The following is a 20,315-nucleotide window of genomic DNA, read 5'->3' as shown; positions in this document are numbered from 1 at the left end:
AGCACGTTCACCACCCGTCGAAGCACGACAGTATGCTCGTGAGCTATATTTTGTGAAAGTTAATTTGTTCATATTGCATCTAAAAACTTTTGTAGTACGTAAGAAACCGTTAACAATTCAGACTTCCATACTTATTATGTTTCTGTATTCAAAAGCAACAGCATTTTGGCTGAAAATGTTGTTGTAGGGTGGTAGTAATTTCTCGCACGGCATGTTGGTAGCACTAGTTTTGTATGTATATTTGTTTTTATTTGCGCTCGTGTTGTTGCGTCACGGTATCACGGATACTTTTCTCGAGTTTTTTTAAAAGTTTAGTTGTGCGGGACGTTGTTTTGAATTTTTTAATCTAACATGTAATTGGCGCAGACTATCAAAATGTCAACGAGTTCGGTCACCACATACAATGACAAATATACGGAAGAGTTTGAATGGGTGGAGAAAGATCCAAAGTGCAGGACAAATGCTATTTGCAATTTGTGTAATGTTAAAATCAATATCGGTAGCATGGATGGGAAGAACAGCATTAGCCAGCCACGCAAGAGGGGCAAAACACGTGCGTTTGGTGTCAAGTAATTTTTGTGACGTGAGATTATAAATTTTTTTGTTGGTGGTAGGTTTTGTTTTAAGCAAGTTCATTGATTTAATTTTTAAGCCTATAGTTAAGTTGTCTATTAACACCAATAAAACATCATATTGTGTGTGCTTTGTGTAACAAAAATACAAATTGTATGCAAATATTGATAAAAACCACCCTTGAAAAAACCTGGAAAAAACCAGGAATTTTATTATCCCAGAAGAGTGGCCACCCTGGATAAAACACGGTATGCACAACAGAGTTGTGTTTATTTGTACCATGTGTCTTGTTTGAGACGATCGTGCATGAATGCATTCGTCAACTCATCACATGCATAAGGATCAATCTGTTTAAAATGCGGAGTATTGTTCATGTTCGTGATTATGCATTCACAATTTGTTTAAAATTCGATATTAAATACGAATAATAAATCATTCATATATGAGTATTTTTGCACATGACTAATAAACATTATTTCCTAGTAAATATAAGGCTGCAAATTACATTTCATCATTTTTAAATTCTGGTCATTATTTTGTTGAAGATCACAAGGGTTTAGTAATTATTTCTTCATATGCTATGCATTTTTATTTCTATCCAATTCATGATTCTCATAAGTATTATTGAAATCATGGCTTAGTGTTCCACGACTTAAATATGACTCGATCTTGCACAACGTACAAATGCAACATATTAATGATCACATAAAATTATTTCTAAGTAAAGTAAACATAATTGCATGGTTATAAACAGAATTTGAATCATTTCTAGAGTGCGTGTATTTTGTTATGCAATTCTAAATATGGTTTCCGGTAATGAAATGTGAATGTATGGAACAAGGTGGCACAGTTGTAAGACGCTGTAACCGGAGTTGCGTCATCCTGATTTCAGTGGCCTGGGGTTTTCAGAAATCACTGGACCAATGCTGAGACAGTTCTTTATGATAAACCATGGCTGATGCCTTCCACAGCGTCACTTAGTGTAGTGGTTTCTTGTCTAACAACCATGCTGATGAGACGCTACTTCCAAGTATAACAAAATGCATATATATTTGTAGAAATAACGATTTTTAAAGTAGTTTTAATGTTCAGTATAAGTTTGTCGCAATACCTAGGTTTACGTGAAGAAAAAGTCCTTTTTTTTATTATTATTAAATACCTTACTGATTTTTCTATCAAATGTTCATTAGCGTGTATACCATTTAAGATGGTGGTGACACATTTTCGACTGCGCCTTCCATGTTAGGTCTATGGAACTGATGCACCATTCTCAAACAGGGTGATCGGTCAGGAGCAGTTTCACAGCTCGTCCTTGACCTGCGAGGCGGGCGTGGACAGCTGCTGCTGGATGTTGTCCCAGAAGGCCATGCGCTTCGGGTAAAACTGCGTCTCGACAGTCAGCTCTTTGGCTATCCGCAGGAAGCGGAAGTTGTCAGGAGTGGCGGGCGGCCAGGTGAGGTTGCCCAGCTCCACGGACTGTCCGGGGGTGGGGTTCCTGCAACGGTCGAGTCCAGTACATTCTTTCCTTGTGCATTACGTACTTCAAGTTGCACCTGTCAAAACTTTCACAAGGTAATGTTTCACAACCACCACCACCACCAAGACATGTAGTACTCCTAACATCGTGACGTGAAGTGGGTTATGATTTTTATTTTTTAAGTATTTGAGCATAGCCTGTTATGACTATTCTGATTGTTACTGCTTACTAATAACTTAAATCTTCCAAAACACACACACTAACTTATAATGTTTAATATTTACTTCTGAAAACATGTTAATTTTCTAGGCATGGTCGGGCAGAGAAATTTGACTTCGGGCAGGCTCGGGCGGGTAATTGTCCAAAATTTTCGGGCTCGGGCAATCTCGGTCGGGCATCAAAATCAGTTAATGAAATAAATTTTGAACATAAAATAGTCGTACTTAAGTTTGCATTGACAAACCTGAACTGTTTTTATTTATTTACTATACCGCACTGATATGAAAGTTAAACATTAACCTAAAAAATAGAGTGCATATTAATCTTGGAAATAAAGTGCTTATTAACTAAATTGTGTTTGGGTAGCTGCTTGAAGGTTCATTGTCACTGCAGATTGTTTGACCTACACTTCCACTGGTATCCATTTTGGTAAAATAATGACATGAATTAAATAGAAACAATTCACAACCACTTTCTGCAAATGCCACGCAACTACAATGTGTGTAATTAAAGTCAGCTTATAATCCTCGCACACAGCAAGCAGCTCCACCGGCCTTGAACACTACTTTGTGACTATTGAGCAGTGAGCATCCGCCGTGCGTACGCGCGGGTGGGTGGGTGTGTGTGTGTGTGTGTGTGTGTGTGTGTGTGTGTGTGTGTGTGTGTGTGTGTGTGTGTGTGTGTGTGTGTGTGTGTGTGTGTGTGTGTGTGTGTGTGTGTGTGTGTGTGTGTGTGTGTGTGTGTGTGTGTGTGTGTGTGTGTGTGTGTGTGTGTGTGTGTGTGAGTGTGTGTGTGTGTGTGTGTGAGAGAGAGAGAGATGGGCGACCAGCTGCATCGTTAGTCAGCCAGCGGGAGTAACGGTAAATGTTGACCTTGACCACTTCCGCTTGCTGCAGGGCTCGCTCTCTTATATCTGTCTCCCCCTCCCACAAACACACTTGCTGACCGGGCACCTTCTTTATCTTATCTCTCACGCACACTCACTTCACCGGCTGGTGCCGGGACGGCGGCGGCGTGGCATGTTCCTGCAGCTGCCGCACGTTCCAAAAAAAAGAAGCTTTGTTTACTTGCGCCGTGCGGTATTGCCGTTTTCCAAGGTGCCCGATATTTTCGGGCACTGAAATACCCGCCCGGAATTTCGGGTATACTTGATACCCGAAACACTGCCCGAAATTTCGGGTACCCGACCATCCCTATAATTTTCTAATATTAAATTGGTTATGTATATGTATGTTTTGAACTGTTTACTATGCCAAAAAGCATTATAAATAAAGCTGCACAGTACAATTTTTGAGAATCTGCGTAATGTTTTGGGTTAATTGACACACCATATTCCAAGCATTTTGGATTATTTGTGGGTGGTATGTCGAAGTAAATAAATGACCTCACTTGTTTCTTACTTAATGTGAAATGATGTCAAGAAAAAAAAATTTGTGATAAATTGTTGTATTTGGGTTTTATGAATATGATTAAAACTCCTAAGCAGCTCATGCCTAAAGTGGTTTGTTTTTGCCTGTTGATTAGAAAAGGTTGAAACAGTTATACTGGATGTTTGAAGATGTAATATTATCTAATATCACCTTGAAGACAAAACATGCTATGATTTAATGTTTAAGATTATACTATGTTTAAACAAGATGAACCTTTATTGCAATACAAACTTGAAAACATTGGTAGTTTCAATGGAGTGTTTTTGCTGAAATAAGTATTATTAATTAAGTGTAAAACTTTGAATGTATTTTCACTTGTTTGGAGAACACAGACAAGAAAAAAATCAACTGAAAATAGTGGTAGGATAGACATCTAAATGCTGAAATTCGGCACGTCACTACAACTGATGCAGCTGCTGATCTTTCATAAATTAATGTTGGAAGAAGACTGATTAAAATCACCTAACACTTATGGTGGGGATGACCGATGAGTAGAAACAAGAGTTTGTTATATTAGTTTCAAGTCAATTTTGTTTATAAAATGAGAGACTTATGTTGTTGGTTTTATTTTCATAAATGTAGTTTATTTATGAAGATATAATTAGACATATAAGGCAATATACCTATTATGTTTTTTATTAAAGGTAAACCCACTCTGAAAAAATGGCAAACATTTGTTTATATAACAGTACTTGAGGATCTATAACTTAAAAATAATCTTATGACTATAGGAAGCGTTTTATCTATCAGAGTTCTTAATTTTCACAACCCACTTTGTCCATACATTTTGTTACAACTACGTACATGTGACATTCATTGAATTTTGGATGTTATTTCCTTCGTTTGAGTAAATATTATTTTGTGATTTAATCTGCATTTCAATATATGTATTACAGTGCCTTTCAGACTTTTGGTAGTAAGTGGTGTATCGACTTTCATTTCTGTGTTATTTCACTTTTTTTTTTCGCAATTCCCCCGTAAAATCTTGCCCCTACTGACGAGCAGTGGAGTAGCTGTCAGCATGCGGTGGCAGGGTAGCTCACCCGTGCTTGGCGAAGTTCAGCACGAGCCGCACGAGCCTGTTGAACAGCGGCACGTCCTTCTCCTTCAGCACCAGCTTCACCTCTGCGATGATGTTGGGGAACAGGAACTCCGTGTCGTCTCCTTGCGGCACGCCTGCGCCGGCACACACAGTTCATCAGGGGTCTGGGTGACAAACTACAAAATGTCCACAGGTCATGAGGGGTCTAGGTGGCAAACTACAAGATGTCCACAGGTTATGAGGGGTCTAGGTGACAAACTACAAGATGTCCATAGGTCATGAGGGGTCTAGGTGACAAACTACAAGATGTCCACAGGTCATGAGGGGTCTAGGTGACAAACTACAAGATGTACACAGGTCATGAGGGGTCTAGGTGACAAACTACAAGATGTCCACAGGTCATGAACGCCACAAAAATGTAACTTACTGAAGGACTGGTCAGACATGAAAGTCCCAAAATAGGTGCTGGTGAACGAAACTTCAATTTCCACCAGCCCTTTGCTATCTTACATTGTTTTTTTGGCACGAAGTGTTTAATATGGTTATTTTGAGTCTAGAGTTACTTTTGATAAATTTTGGATTATCATTTTTTTTGAGTTGTGGTAGATAAACAGCCATATGAAACAACTATGGTTTTCTTTTAAACACCTTTTGTAATAAACCAGGCAACTACTGAACGTACGTATCTTACACGATGTGTGGACAGTAGCAATGTAGCATGTAAGCTCCATGCTTTACTAGAGGTCCACAAAAACTACTAGATTTAAATGTGTTTGTGTAATCATCACGTAGTCGGGTGGTGTGCAGGTGAGCACTTACCAAGAGCCATGACATTGTCCCGGCTGTTGTAGGCAAACTCGTACACGAATATGGGAGCAGCTCTGGCCGCGGATTGTGTTCGCACACTCCGCAGAACTCCGTGGAAGTAGTGGTAGTCCGAGATGATCTAGAGGGCCTCTGCACGTTAGTCGTTACACTTCGTAAACAATTCTAGGTGGTCTCCAATGATTGTGCCAATTTGGTTAGTAATCTGCATCAGGCATAATTAAAGTCTCATCAACAACCATACCTTTATTTTAACTGCAATTAGTATTAAATGATCTAGATTTCGAGGTTATAATGCTAAATACCATAAACACCGCCTTTAACTTTCATTTGGTTCATTTACTGTAACGGTAATTGTAATATTTAAAGAACTAAAATAAGTATAAAAGTTTTTGATCATTTGGTTAGCAAAAAAATATTTGTTGGTGCTAAATCTGTTTACCTGCTATTTTACAGTTGTTTGAGTGTATATTGCATTCAATGAAACTAGGCAATCCAAAGCTGAATTTAGTAATCAGCATGACAATATTAAATCTCTTTTGTTTTCCATAATATACAATTAATTTTTTTCATAATTCACAAGTAACATATCGCCTATAATTGAAAAATATCTAACTGAATAAACAGTAAATGAATTTTTAAACCAAGATGAGCACAGCATTTCTGAAGTTTTTAATTTTGGAACCTCTGACCTTACAGACCACAATGATGCATGAACAAATTATGTTAATTATGATCACATTTGTTGTGTGTTTTTATTTAATGTAGGTAATCGTATTCACGATGGTGCTGGGGCTGAAGTACATAGTTGTAACTTTCTGGAATTAACTAAGCTTCCAATCAAGAATAAAATGTTTTGATATCTACTGATGATTTATAATAACTATCGCAGGCTTTCACTGCCATTGTCTGCATTTTCTTTGATTTCTGGGTGTAGGCCGTGTCAGCTGCAATGACTGCCGAAACATCGCAGAAACCAAGAAAACACTGATGGTTTGTTTGTAGAAATGGAAAGAAAGTTTGTGCGTCACCTGAGCCAGCTGGGTGATGGTTGAATACTCCAGCGTGTCGTTGCCCATGTAGAACTGCCACAGCTGACTGGCGATGCTAGAAGCTGTGGTTGCAGGCCGCACCGTGTCCAGCCCTACGAACTTCACCAGGAACTTCTCCGTCTCGTCGTTCAGGCCGTCCTTGAGGGCCGGGAACACCATTGCCTCTGCGGAAATGACTCGGGTCGGTGTGGCGATCCTAACTTCTGGCTCCGCTGGTGTCAGATGATGTGTATTCCACCAATGAAACCAGCATTAGATGCCCGGTCCGAGGTACAAACCTCTATTTTTCACAAGTTTGAAATGTGGCGGATGTTGCCATTAGTCAGTTTTCCCAGAGTACTCCAGTTTCCTCTATCAATGAATTCTATGGCGGTACTGTCAAATCACTTTACCCTCGCAACCATTGTGTCCGAAGTAAAACCACAATCATATCCATTCAAATCACTGTAAACCATGCTACAGTGTTATAGGATGTATCACTGGACCCAAAGAAGGAGCAGGTTCGAAACTTGGTCCGTCCTTTCTGATTTTGGTGTTGTATGGCTTCTCTAATCACTCCAAACAAATGCTGATACACTTCCTTAACAAAGGCTCCTGATTTGTTTTGCTGGCATAACTTCTTTTATAATGACCTTATTGTCAACAAGAGTTAAAACTACGTGCAAAATTATTGCAATATGATGTTTTGGGAAGGTGGTCCAAGTATGTATCATGATGAAGCATATTGTAGTTGGTATTAGCAGAATTTTCTTTCTTTCTTGGATATCATCTATAACTACTGTTCACAATTGGGCAATAAAAGTGTTATACCCACAATTTTTTAATCATATACGTACAGTTAAACCATCTTAAGGAACTTGAACACTAGACCTATAAATACATACACAATATTACCCTTTTATTAAATTTTCTAAATTTTCAAGAACCTGAGGTACTTTTTAACAGGGATCTACTACTGTACATTGTGTAGCATAAGCCAAATGTTTATGGAGTGGGCTCCATAGTTAGTAGTTGGAAATGTGTTACTCAGAATGGATCGGCAGAGACAAATAATAGACAGCCCTATGGAGCTAAATAGTGCCAACTTAACATGGCCCGTTTACTTGACAACCTTTTCCATAACAATATGAATAGTTATCTTAAGCACTCTTGGGAAACACATTTTGAAACAGTGCCCAAGGAGATGCTTCAACTTTTTGAGCTGCACGCAATTGATACGTATACCCCTCCCCTACTTCCCCTTCTCTCCCGCTTACCTCATGCTTTTCACCCCGTGGGCTGACAGTTCTCAAGACGTTTGGCCAGCCAATATACCAGGCATATTTACTGTAAATATATTATGTAAGATTTTTTGATAAAAATGTATGGCAGTGCTGAGGTCTTTGTTATTATAACAAGGGGTTCAATTTTAAATTGAATATTTTTGTAAATTATTTGCTTCCAATAGATGAGTCTACACCATGTGCAACTCAACTCACAATTTTTTTTTATTAGAAATTAAGACTTGTTTTCTGCTACAATATTCACATCTTGTTTTTATATTTAACAAATAATTAGTGATTATGACTTAAAATTATTAATAATATTCTATTTTATGGATTTAATCAAATCAACAAAACAACTTTCAGTGTTAAGATTTACTGGTTAAGAAAAAGGCATTGCCTTTTTTTTAATTTCTTTTATTTTAAAATATTTTGGAGAAAATTTACTGCCAAGTGGTTCCAGCAACACTGTGTTGGGCGACTCACGCAGGGCGAGGGGCAGTCCCTCGTGGCTGGCCACGCCCACCATCCACGGCACGCCAGCGCCCGGCTCCTGCATCAGCCGTGCAGGGTGTGCCGGCAGGAAGTCCCGGTCCACCACGGGCACAAACGGGTACACCATCTCGCTCACTCGGTCCTGCAACAGCCGGGCCGCGTCAACTTGCCAAGTCACAGGGTGATCAATGCACCAGGAGACAGCTTTAATGTGACGATTCTGGATTCTTATCCATCTAATATAAGAATAAGACTTAGACATAGATCGTACTTCGGTTCATTTCAGGGACGTCGGAACAGTGGGGGGGGGGGGGGAAGCAGCAGGGGCGAGTCGCCCCGTGCTGTTATGCATAGGGGGAGGGGGGGCGAGAGTAGCATTTCACCCCCCTCCTTTTCCCAGAATAAATGTTTGGTCCTAGTAGTATTTTTCTCAACCAGTAGTTACAAACGTGGGTTAGGTTATTTATCACCCACTACCCACAATATTTTAATCCATATTTAATACATACTACGACCTACGTCATCAAACTTTGGAATGGTATATTTAATATTTTGGTTCGGAAACTCATTAAATAGCACAATTTTGCATCTAAAATTCCACAGTGTCAAATGATGGATAAATTTTCCATTTTACACCGCCCACTTGCTCATCAATTGTATAAAACACAATCTTACAGAATTATTTGTAAGGAAAAATATAAAATACATATAACATGCAAAAGAATAGAATTTTTTTTTTATCCCAAGATGTGGGATATTATTGTTTAGAACTCCACAAGAGTTAAACACAACTAAATTTTTTTTTTGTGACTGTCAATGAAATTATATTTAAAATTTTATTAATTGTTATTTTAAATGTTAAAACTGTGAATAGCTGGCGGAAAAAATTCATGTCCAATATAGGAAGTGCAATACATAAAATATTTTTTAGAATTGTTTAAAGGTTTGCAAAGAAGTAGCAAAAGTTTTACATATAGTAAGGAATATTTTTTTTGTGAGTAACCAACTCTCACTTGGAGAATTGATGCTGATGGAATGAGCCGCTCACCATGGTGCCGGCGGAGTGGCGCGAGATCTCGTCGGCCGGCTTCCTGCGCAGGCACTGCAGCAGCGCCCGGCTGGTCTCCAGGTCGCGCTTGCGGCAGCCGACCAGCTCGGCCAGCCTGAGCGCGCGCTCCCGGGCCACGTCGAGGGGCACCAGCGCCCACGGCAGCAGCGCCGTGCCCGACTGCGAGACGGCCCCGTGGAGCAGGCCTGCGCCTCCCCGCAGGGGGGCAGAGCGTACTCACTACAACTACCTCCTGGCAGGACCCGTGTTCCATCCCTCATTCCATTCAGGCCGTCTCTCATGGCGTCACCGACACTCACACCCGCCATGAAAACAGCAATAATGAAATACTTTTTTCCCTTAAAAGTATGTTAGTCAAAATAATTTTTTTATAACAAAACTGTAAAAAAAATTACAGGCCACATGTTTACATTAACAGGCCTTGGGCTTAACATTTGCTAACTAAGTATGTGCTAACAACATTCTTGAGTTCCAAAATAATAATGTTACTAACACACATTTTTCTATTAACGGGTAAGATTATTTCAACTGTTGACATAATTCTGGCTATTGTTTACCAAGTGTATTTTTTTTTTGAGGAAAGGTTCCAATTTAATTATATTGTTTCATTTAATTTTTTGTATTGTGTCTAAACGACCATCGCATTGTTTCCATTACACGCACAAAGGAAATTAAAAAGAGCGCTGTTTAGAATCTCACACCGTGCAGTCATTTATTGGCATTATTTCTTCGAAACATCGCAAACCGAACAGCGTTACTTGGAGGGGCTGCAGAGTTAGAAAAGCGGAGAGTGATTTGGGATGCTTGTAATTTCTGAGGTGCCATTTTTTAGTGAGATAAGATGCCACTGAAGAAACTATTTGACAGCCTTACATTTCCCATTTTGGAAAATACCTCTTTCCAGAGTGCAACATGACATCACGCAGTTACGGATTTTGAGGGGTCAGTAATAGTATTTTATAATTTGGTTCAACATGTTGAGGTTGATACATGCCGAGGACAATAAGTAGAGGCAAAGAGTGACTGATGGAGGTCGAGACCGACGTGTTAAGGTTCCACCGACATGCGAAAGATGTCTCGGGCCGACTCACCCTGCGACCGCGGCGACAGCATGTGCAAGTGAGCGCTGGCGGCGCCCGCCTGGGCTCCCAGCAGGGTCACGCGGCCCGGGTCGCCCCCGAAGGCCGCCACGTTCCTCCGCACCCAGCGCAGCGCCAGCAGCTGGTCCTTGAGGCCGTAGTTGCCCGCCGCCTCGCCGTCGCCCGTGCTCAGGAACCCTGCCGGCCGCGATACCTCCTAGCTCGTGTGAGCCCGGGCCACCCGTCAAACCCCTCTCGCCTTCACAACAATTGGAATTTATATGTGGCAAATCTAACTGGTACAGACTTGAATACAGGGGCCTAACCAGGGGGGGGGGGGGGGGGGAGTTTAGGGATTCAAACCCCCCCCCCTCCCCATTAGCACCAAATCTTTAATTAATTTCTTATTCATCACTTAAACAAATTTCATATTAAAATTAATAAAATTTTTACCATTACAATATTTAAATTTAAGTACAGAAAACTGCTAAAATAGCACTATTTTACACCTTAAAATCCAAATTTTCCCGGGGAGGAACCCCGGACCCCCGCTTTAATACAGGGGGGCCATGCTTCTTAACACCCCCCATACACAAATCCTGGCTACGCCACTGGGTTGAATAATATAATATATGAAAGAACTTCTATGTAAGCACATTAGTCTGAGATATGTGTGGGACCGAAGACAAAGCTGGCAGAACAAAGAGAGAGAGAAAAAAATCATTCCTGTGTTTGTTACTAACAGAAATATATTTATTTAAACTTATAACTGCTGCCTCTTTTTCAAATTGTGGGTGAGAGCTGGATGTATTTAGTTTTATGGTCTAAAATTAGATTTAGTTTAAGTTCAAGTGCTCCCCGTGTCCCTTAAAGTAACCAATTTTCCACCAAGAATGCTGTCAAAATCAATGACAGGTTGTATTTGCCATGGAGTTAGGAATTTTCAGGAGATGTCATGTTGTGGCGTAGTTGAGGTCACTTTTTTACCTCGCCATCACCATATTCTTCCTTACAAAACATTGCGGAAATGGTTCTCGACGACGTCTGATGATAGTAGGTACTACTTGTGAATTATAATCTCCAGCATTAGTTATTTAAAACTGTTTCTACCCTGCAAACACTAACCTTCAATCAGTGTTTTGGGCATCTAACCAACAAGGCACAATAATTAACTGGAGAGAGAGAAAGAGACGAAAGGCTTCACCCGGTTACCATGTAATCATGCTGACATGCCATGCCCTGGTATTTGTGTGCCTATGTCAACTGTTACTAGTGCCTTCAACTATAAACGTATTCCTGGTGGACTGGAATCAGGGGCGCAACAACTAAATTTCCAAAGGGGGGGGGGGGGGGGGGGTAATATACCTTTTTATAAAGAATCATCGATCCCCCCTATTGAAGTGGGGGGTCCGGGGGTCCTCCCCCGGGAAAATTTGTATTTTCAAGGTGGAAAATGGTGCTATTTAAGCAGTTTTATTATCTAAAAATTGATTACACAGCACTTTCTTTGCCCCCGTTTGCCCCCACTTCAAGGTTTCAGAGGGGGGGGGGGGGGGGCAAAATACCCTTCCCCCCACCCCTATTTTTGCGCCCCTGCCTTCAACTGTAAACGTATACCTGGTGGACTGGAATATTAGTGTCGATAATCAGTAGAATGTGCTCTCACCAAAAGCCCCTAGTCTGTAGTTGGGAGCCACCAAGACGACTGGGTTGTCCAACAGGTTGTCGGGACAGTAGTCCACGCTGTTGGCAGAACCGTGAGAGAATCCCCCGGCGTGCAGGAGTACCACCACATCCCACAGCTCCGCGCTCTTGTCGCTGTCGTTCAGTAACTGTGCATGGCATCCACAATCCACAGCTTTGTATTGGAGAGAACTCTTTAGGAGCACAGTGCATCACTTGTGTTTTACCAGACAGTACTGTGCGGGCATTATTGTCACTGCCATGATTGGCGCAGCTATACAGAATGAATTTGAATTCTACCAAAAAATGGTTGTCTGTAAAGTCAGTTTACGGACGATAGTTTAACGTGACAACGTCATAACAAAACATTGATGAAATGATTGCATACTTTTATGAATAAAATTGATTCATTTTTATTGAATTATCACTATTTTGTATGGATACAAAGAAGGAGTGAAATGAAATCTACAATTTAATTGATAAATTTACTTTTATTTGCACTCATTAATTCAAATATGTTTATTACTTTAACAAACAGATTATTTTAACTATAACTTTTATACATGTTTGCTTTTTAACTTCTTCCAATCTGTGTTATTGTTTAGGATAGGACGATAATAGGAAAAGTAGGAAACGAATGGGAGTGTTTCAAGTTTAATGTGCCTCGCAAAAGTCAAATTGATGGTTGTTCCAATAGAGTGGAAGAGAGATAGATGCGGCGCAAGCGTACAATGAACGTAACGGGACAATGTGTGTAACGGGACAATGAGTCATCCTTTTTTGTGCGTGCAGCCGGCGTTCATCGATTTATTCGTCAAAAACTTTGGCTGAAGGTTCATCACGACAAAGATGTTGAAAACATCTGTACAACTTATACCAGCCTTGGGAAGCACTTTTGACCATATACAGGTATGTCTTTGAAATTGAGTCTAAACTACATTTTTATTTTAAATAATAGAGAACGTATCTACGATAGAAACAGTGTCAGGTTTATTTTTAAATGAATAAAGTTCTACAACTACAATTGTCCATAATTATGTCACTGTCACAAAATTATGTCATTGTAATATATGTAGAAAAAAGGAGTTACCTAGTGAGCTTTGAAAACAGATACCAACAAAATACGCTACCTTTTTTATTTGTGGTTAAATGTTTTACAGCACCAACCATTGTGTGTACATTATACTTTATACCCACAGGATCCAATAGAAAACACAGAAAGCAAATCTGTTCGACAACAGGAACCATAGAAATTTCTGTAGGATTTTGTTGCTTTCTGATGTAAAATTTTTGATAGGGTTACAAGCCTTACAACTTTATTACTTATTTGAAGCTCATAAACTATGCCACACTGGATCTGATATACATGACATATGTCCAGAAACTAAACCCTGCAAAGCTACAGACGTGAACAGCAGCGCACAAATTTGACTTTGGCAGGTTTCAGGGAACTACTCCACTGGCCTAGAGCGTGATCACATTTGCAGTGGCATTCAGATGCTCCATAGGAAACTGGCGATGAGCTAGGTCCAGGTGTTTAAAGTCAGCCACACGCAGTTTGGTTTCAGGCACTCGCTGGTACAGCCGTATGGTCTTCCTATTCGGTACATTTCTGTTTTGAAAAGCGCCCTTGGTAAATGCACACTGCTTCTGCTGCAATTTCTTTCTCCTGCCCGTACACAATTAACATATCAGCCATCTCTGCGGATGTAAAGTCTGCCATGCTATTGCTGTTTGTCGTAACTGTTATCGCAATGCCGTACTCATTAATACTCATCACTATGTTGATCATCCAAAACGAAACGTGTAAGCATGCCACAACCAACCATGCCTGGTGCTGTACGCCAGGCTTCTGGTAGCTAATGCATTTGACTAACTCCAAACATCTGCGCCCGGCTTGTTAGCTGCTTGCCGCAGAGCGTCTGAACGCCTCTGCACTGCATTAACGCAATCTCTCAGCCAACCGAGTACTCAATAAAGCCCGCCAAATTCAAATTTGCACGCTGCTGTTCGCACCTGTAAATTTGCAGGCTTTCATTTCCGGACACGTTCCTTAACAAAAAATTGTGTGTTTTGGCATTCTCTGCCACCCATTAATTTATGCCCTGTAGTTTGCGAACATTTTATATATTATCTCCGATCCAGCCTTGTCAACACATGATAAGGATTACACTGAGGACCTTGTGCTTAATTTAATTTTAAAATTTAACTCTAGAAAGCATTTTTGCAGTGTTTTATCTGATAACAATGAGTGAATGAATCAAGGTTTCGACGACATTGATTCCTTTAGAGACGAAGGGTTATGTGATGGGAATGGAGCATTTGACTGCAGGAACTGGCAACGTTTGCCACTTCCTGCACTTGCAAAAAAAATCAGGGTAAACCCTGCTAGGAATCTAACCGGACCACTGCGGTTAAAGAGGGGTGAGATGTCCGATTTTGTTTTACTGTGACTTTTTCAGGTGAATTGCTGGCAGAGAAAATAAAACAAAATATTTATATTAACTTACATGAAGAGCACAACCAATTGGGCTATCCTAAAGTAATAAATAGGTAGTGGCTATATCACTCGCATGTGTGCTATGAAATGACGCAGTAAATTTGTGTATGGAGTTGTTTGCACGAAGTCAATCGCCAACTCACCCTGGTGGTGTACACGTTGAGGTGAAGGCAGTCCTCGTGGCCCACTATCTTCCTCTCGGGGTGCGTGCGCTGGGCGCACACCTCGCGGTCCCTGGAGGCGTCCAGCACACCGTCCCACGACTCGGCGGCCACCGGGTCCTGGCGACACCCCGCCTTCGACAGTCCCCTACAGGCTCGGCCACTATCACGTCTGCTGCTTACACACAACAGTGAGGCTGCATTCCGAGGTTACGAAATCATAGCTTGGACTTTAATATAACCATGGGTGGAGCCAGGGGGGGGGGGGGTTAGGGGTTCAACCCCCCCCCCCCCCCCCCCCCCCTAGAACCAAATCTTTAATTAATTTCTTATTCATCACTCAAACAAATTTCATATTAAAATTAATAAAAATTTTACCATTACAATATTTAAATTTAAGTACCAAAAACTGCTAAAATAGCACTATATTACACCTTAAAATCCAAATTTTCCCGGGGGTCGCTTTAATACAAGGAGGGGAGGGGGCATGCTTCTTAACAAACCCCCCCCCCCCCCCCCAATACACAAATCTTGGCTACACCACTGAATATAACACTTGCTATACTTGTACTCGAAACAAATTTTAACGTATTTTGAACATAAACAAAATACTGTTACCACCACAGCAAGTAGGTACGTACTCTGCTTCTATTGGTCGCACGGAGCAACGTAAACGGAAGAGCTCAGCATTGCCGAGTTAACCCGTATGGGTCCATCTCTGCGCCATTGTAGAAACTCTGTTTCGTGAGATCCGTCTCAGTTTCCGTGCCATTGTGGAACGGGTCTGAGCGCAAGCCTCCGTGTGGCAACATTGCTGGGTTCTAAAGCAACTGCAGTTACAGTTATTCCGGGGAGAGGTCGTTATTCCGAACATCAATCCAAGAATGGCACGCACGCACGCACACTTACCTCGCACCCTTGTTTTAGACAACGTGTCACTCACTTCTTTCAAGGTAGCTTTAGCGATTATTCAGACTGAAATTATTGTTACGAACGTGAGCAAGGCCGGGACACGTGCAGGTGCAGAGCTGGCTGGTGACTGCCGCAACATGATATGCGCCGCGCGCGCCTGGAAGATAACAAGGATTGTCGCTTTCCTCCCTCCTTCCCACCACTCCCCGCGCGGCGCCCTGCCTTTGACACGTAGCTGAAACCAGACAGCTGCGGACTTACGCGAGCCGCCGACACGTGTTTCGTGAGATTTCTGCCGTCGGGTCGGCACGGAATGACGCGACTGGCCCCGGCCGCTCTCGCGAGTTCTGGAAATTGCGGCTGATAGAAAAAACGGCGGACGGCGGCCTCGAGACAGTGAGTCGGAGTTCAGAGAGAGAGTTCAGGCGGGAGCCTTCCCGCGGCGGAGCTTCCGGGGCGAGAGTGCCGCGGGTGCGACAGAGTGGCGAAGTCCCTGGACGAAGGTTCCAGGGCGAAGAGTTCAGTTCCGGGCAATAGTGTCGCAGGCGCGGTGGAGTTCCGAGCGAAGTTCCGAGTGAGGCGTCGAGCGGATCCTCGGTGAAGGCAAGTTCGTCGGTGGCGACGGAGTCCTGTGACGGAGGACCACGAGGGGTGCTGCGGCGAGAGTTGCGCCAGAGGTGCGGCCCAGCGAGGTGTGCGGTGTGTGAAAACGAGTGACTGGAGAAGCAAAATTGTTAAGTGCAATTGATTATTTGCCATTTTTAGATTATTAGCTAGTAATGTAAATAGTGGCAATAAATAAAACTGTGTGTGTGATAAAAATCTTTAATTGGGCTATCCTTTACGAACCCGCAGTAAATCGTAACATTATTATTAATATGTACTGTACATGATTATAGTCTGGTGCTGCATGGGTGTGCATTGTTGCTTGAGGGCACTAGACAGACAGCATTAACGCATTAACGGTCGCCATCTTGTTCCTTAAGGTACATAGCATCCAATTTTACAAGTTATAACACTTCCGTCACTATTAACACGAGAGCGAAAAATTACACCACAAAGCGTTTTTGAGGTTTGATAGATTATTTCTTAAAACTTCAAATCTGCGTTTTTTAAATGTATGATAGATACAGCCGTTTTCTCACATTCGTCGTATATATTTTAATAGTAGCCTTAGTTCGCTTTATTACGTCTGTATATTCAGCTGTAAAAGTCTGAATATTTTCTGAAGCACTTGTCAAAAATAGCGAGACTATCTTGAATAGTTTGTATCAATCACATTAGCAAGTTTATTTGTAGATAAAAACATGCCTATATTAAAGGCACTTCGTGGTTTTCGAAAAAACTTTAAAGACCAAGTAAATTCAGTTGCGAGATAATGATAGAGTAGAAAAGGCCATTTCAATTTAATTTTCAGAAAAAAATGGAAGTTAGATATGTTACCCGCAGTAATTTTGAAGAGACTACCATTCCCGAAACAGCAATATCGCCGACCTCAAGAATATCTAATGTTCTATAATTACCATTTGGTTTACGTTTTATTAAAAACGTAATTTTGTTTGCGTTACGTGCTCCCTGGAATTAAGAAGCCTGCGCTTGCAAAATCGTGACCGTGAAATGGGGTTTATAAACGTAAACGTCAAAACTATGTTTAATGGAAAACTTTCTGTATATTTTAAAGTTTTCTGCTTATTGCATGCATGTAAGCCAAACTAATGGGCAGTGTTCAACATACGAGCACCGTATCCAGAGATGTCTTGTGTCGGTTAAAAACACACCCAGGTTATCGCCCCCCTTCGCAGGAAAACCAACATATTTGCGCCCCTGGTTATGGAAATACCTCTGTAGTAAGCTGTAACACAACCTTTTTTATTTTGTTTCAAATGGCTTCCATGTATTTGTTTGTAGTTCAAATGAGATTAGATATTAATTTATCTCTTTTTCCCAAACCGGTCTCCGATGTTCTCGTATTCCTTTGGACTGCATCAACCAGAGTTCTATTTTACCACAGCGCACAGCCGAACATCACTTTACTAATGTTATGAGACAATTATGTATCAGTAGGTAAGTGAAGTAGGCGTCAATCGCGATTTTTTTTTAGTGAATGTGGCACCGACTTCAGTGTTTTCGAGAATGGTGTAGCCTTCAGTACGGATAAAGACCGCGGAGGATTAGTCGATATTAGGTACTACTGATAAGGGTCGTTGGCGAAAGCTGCTGACATACTAATTCATAAAAATGAAAGTCTAGTAAAACCCGGAAGTCTTGTAAGCTGTCGCCGCCGGAAGGACAAGCAGGCCGGAAGGAAGAGTCCTCAAGAGGGGTGCTGTGAAAAGGGAGGGGGACATCTCACCCCCCCCCCCCTTTTAAGGGCCCAGGCACCAGGGAGCTTTGTTTGTTTCAAGATTTTTTTTGAAGACTTGGTTTTACCCTGCTACGACGAAAATTACAAGTCTATTGCTAATAGAATTGACAGGCAATCTTACAAGTTATGCAATATGCACATATCACTTTTACAGTAACGGCCACAAGTAATGTTTACAGTTTTATTTAAACTGAGTTTGAAAAGTTGTAAAGGTAATTGTTCCTTCTTGCATATCCCGTTTATATAATAAAATAATTCATATTTTCACAATAAAATTAACTTCAGCTGCTTACTTTATTTTAACATTTTACTTTAAAATATAATTGGGTAGTTTACGCAGAACTATTGCACTCGGGAACAATATTCCTCAAAATGTTATAAGTATTTTTCAAAATAAAATATATTTTGGTAATTATCACACAGTTTTGTATCAAACACACACAATATTCTGTGTGAGAATACAAGAGGATACGCAAAAAGGAACAATTATCGCTGTATGGAGGAGGCACTGCTACATTATTCTCTCCGGGACCTTGGTGACAAACAAAAAGTCCGTGAAATTACACGATAATAAAAAAAATACATATTTATAATTTGTAAAAAATACTTTCTTACCTGGTTTCTGTTCCAATCTCAAACTTTGTCTACACACACAATACCTTTAATAAACAGTAAAAAAACTTGGACGAATTTCCAAATTATACTTTACTTATTAAACAAACATCGTTCTTTGTAACGTACGTTTATAAATTCGCCGAATAAGCGCGCGCATGCATAAAACATACTATTAGCAAACGTTTCAATAGACGCACCAACGGTACTTGCGTGAACTGAAACAGTGTAGGTACCCATACTACGAAAAAATGCGAGTAACGAAATGCATTCGTGTGTCAACGTTTCGTTACTCGGTAACTAGATGGCGCACCCGTTACTCAGTACCGAATACATACGGTTTGCTACAGCTCTAATCGAAACTCGCGGAACCGTTTTTTTCTTTTCTAAAATAGCACGCAGGCTGTAACGGACCCGTATAAAATTGCTCCGTGCGACCAATAGTAACAGAGAGTACTTTGTTGCGGTGGTAGCCATGTTTTTTTTTTTTTTTTTTTTCCAAAATACGTCACAATTTGTTTTAAATAGTACATGAATATCTAGTGTTCAGTTATAACTTAGCGGTTTATTTTTATTGTACACGTAAAGCGTACATTTTACTTAATTACTTGGTACCTAACCTCGAAATGCAATGGAAGCAGCAAGGGTGTGGAGGGATACGCACCCTGAAGCGCAGGTCGCCGACGGGAGGCCGGGCGTACGGCACGCCCAGGAAGGAGTAGACGGTGGCGTTGAGGCGGGTGGACAGCGTGGTGCCCCGCACGAGGCCCTCGGAGACACGCACCAGGGGCTCCTGGCCCGCCGCCCCCGCCGCCGCCGCGGCGAGCCAAGCCGCCAGCACCACTGCCGCCGCCGCACACACCTTCATCGCGCCGACTGACGTGGCCGCTCGCCCTATCTAATCGCCGTGTCACCTGCGCGCGCTTATCGGCCGGGCAACCGGCTCCCTGGGCCACGTGGCGACGGCCAGCACGTCAGGGGGGGGGGGGGGGGGGGCAGAGACTTAACACCAACACGTGTACTAAAAAAATTGGTTGTCTGTCAAGTCGGTTTACGGACGATAGTTTAACATGACAACGTCATAACAAAACATTGATGAAATGATTGCATACTTTTATGAATAAAATTGAATCATTTTTATTTATGAGATTATAAGTATAATCAGATTTTTAAAATGCAAGAATAATTAACCTTTATTGCCGAAATTGTTGTAATAAGCAATGAAAACCACATTAACTTTTCACTTCACTTTATACAGTCGAGTGGAAGAGAGATAGATGCGGCGCAAGCGTACAATGAATGTAACGGGACACAACGTAACGGGACACAGCGTAAAGGAACAATGTGCGTAACGGGACACTTTTTCATGCGTGCAGCAGGCGTTCATCGATTTATTAGACATTGTCCCGTCAAAAAACCTTACACGTTACCATTGACACTAAGTCACTGCCATTTACCTACATAAGTTGAAACTGCAGCTATTGTTAACAGCTCACCTTGCACCACACACAATAACGTACTGGCTTCACTGACTTTTTACTAAACTTTTTTCAACTTCT

The 20,315-nt window shown here is 41.4% G+C and overlaps 1 protein-coding gene across 1 annotated transcript; it reads right to left on the bottom strand.

The window, feature by feature from the left end:
• Positions 1 to 1,139: 1,139 nt before the first annotated feature.
• LOC134531992 (esterase FE4-like) lies at positions 1,140 to 19,671 on the bottom strand. The gene is made up of 10 exons (XM_063368101.1): positions 19,421 to 19,671; positions 14,850 to 14,987; positions 12,190 to 12,355; positions 10,536 to 10,721; positions 9,424 to 9,629; positions 8,367 to 8,517; positions 6,598 to 6,782; positions 5,561 to 5,687; positions 4,743 to 4,875; positions 1,140 to 2,068 (listed from the first exon to the last, which is right to left on the bottom strand). Exons 1-10 carry the CDS (start codon positions 19,622 to 19,624, stop codon positions 1,873 to 1,875), a joined length of 1,692 nt encoding a protein of 563 aa, XP_063224171.1. The 5' UTR covers positions 19,625 to 19,671; the 3' UTR covers positions 1,140 to 1,872.
• Positions 19,672 to 20,315: the final 644 nt, after the last annotated feature.

This window comes from Bacillus rossius, chromosome 5 (genome assembly GCF_032445375.1).
Source record: "Bacillus rossius redtenbacheri isolate Brsri chromosome 5, Brsri_v3, whole genome shotgun sequence".
Classification (NCBI taxonomy): domain Eukaryota; kingdom Metazoa; phylum Arthropoda; class Insecta; order Phasmatodea; family Bacillidae; genus Bacillus; species Bacillus rossius.
Note: the sequence above shows the minus strand (reverse complement) of the source record. Positions and strands in the feature narration are given on the sequence as shown.

Bases quoted from the DNA above. Each gene is read 5' to 3' on its own strand.
- LOC134531992 (XM_063368101.1), bottom strand. From the start codon at position 19,624: ATGAAGGTGTGTGCGGCGGCGGCAGTGGTGCTGGCGGCTTGGCTCGCC. The intron at 12,356-14,849 runs GTGAGTTGGCGA...TGCCATGCACAG, and splicing joins TCAACGTGTACACCACCAGG to TTACTGAACGACAGCGACAA. The intron at 6,783-8,366 runs GTGAGTCGCCCA...TCATTTCCGCAG, and splicing joins GGGACTGCCCCTCGCCCTGC to AGGCAATGGTGTTCCCGGCC.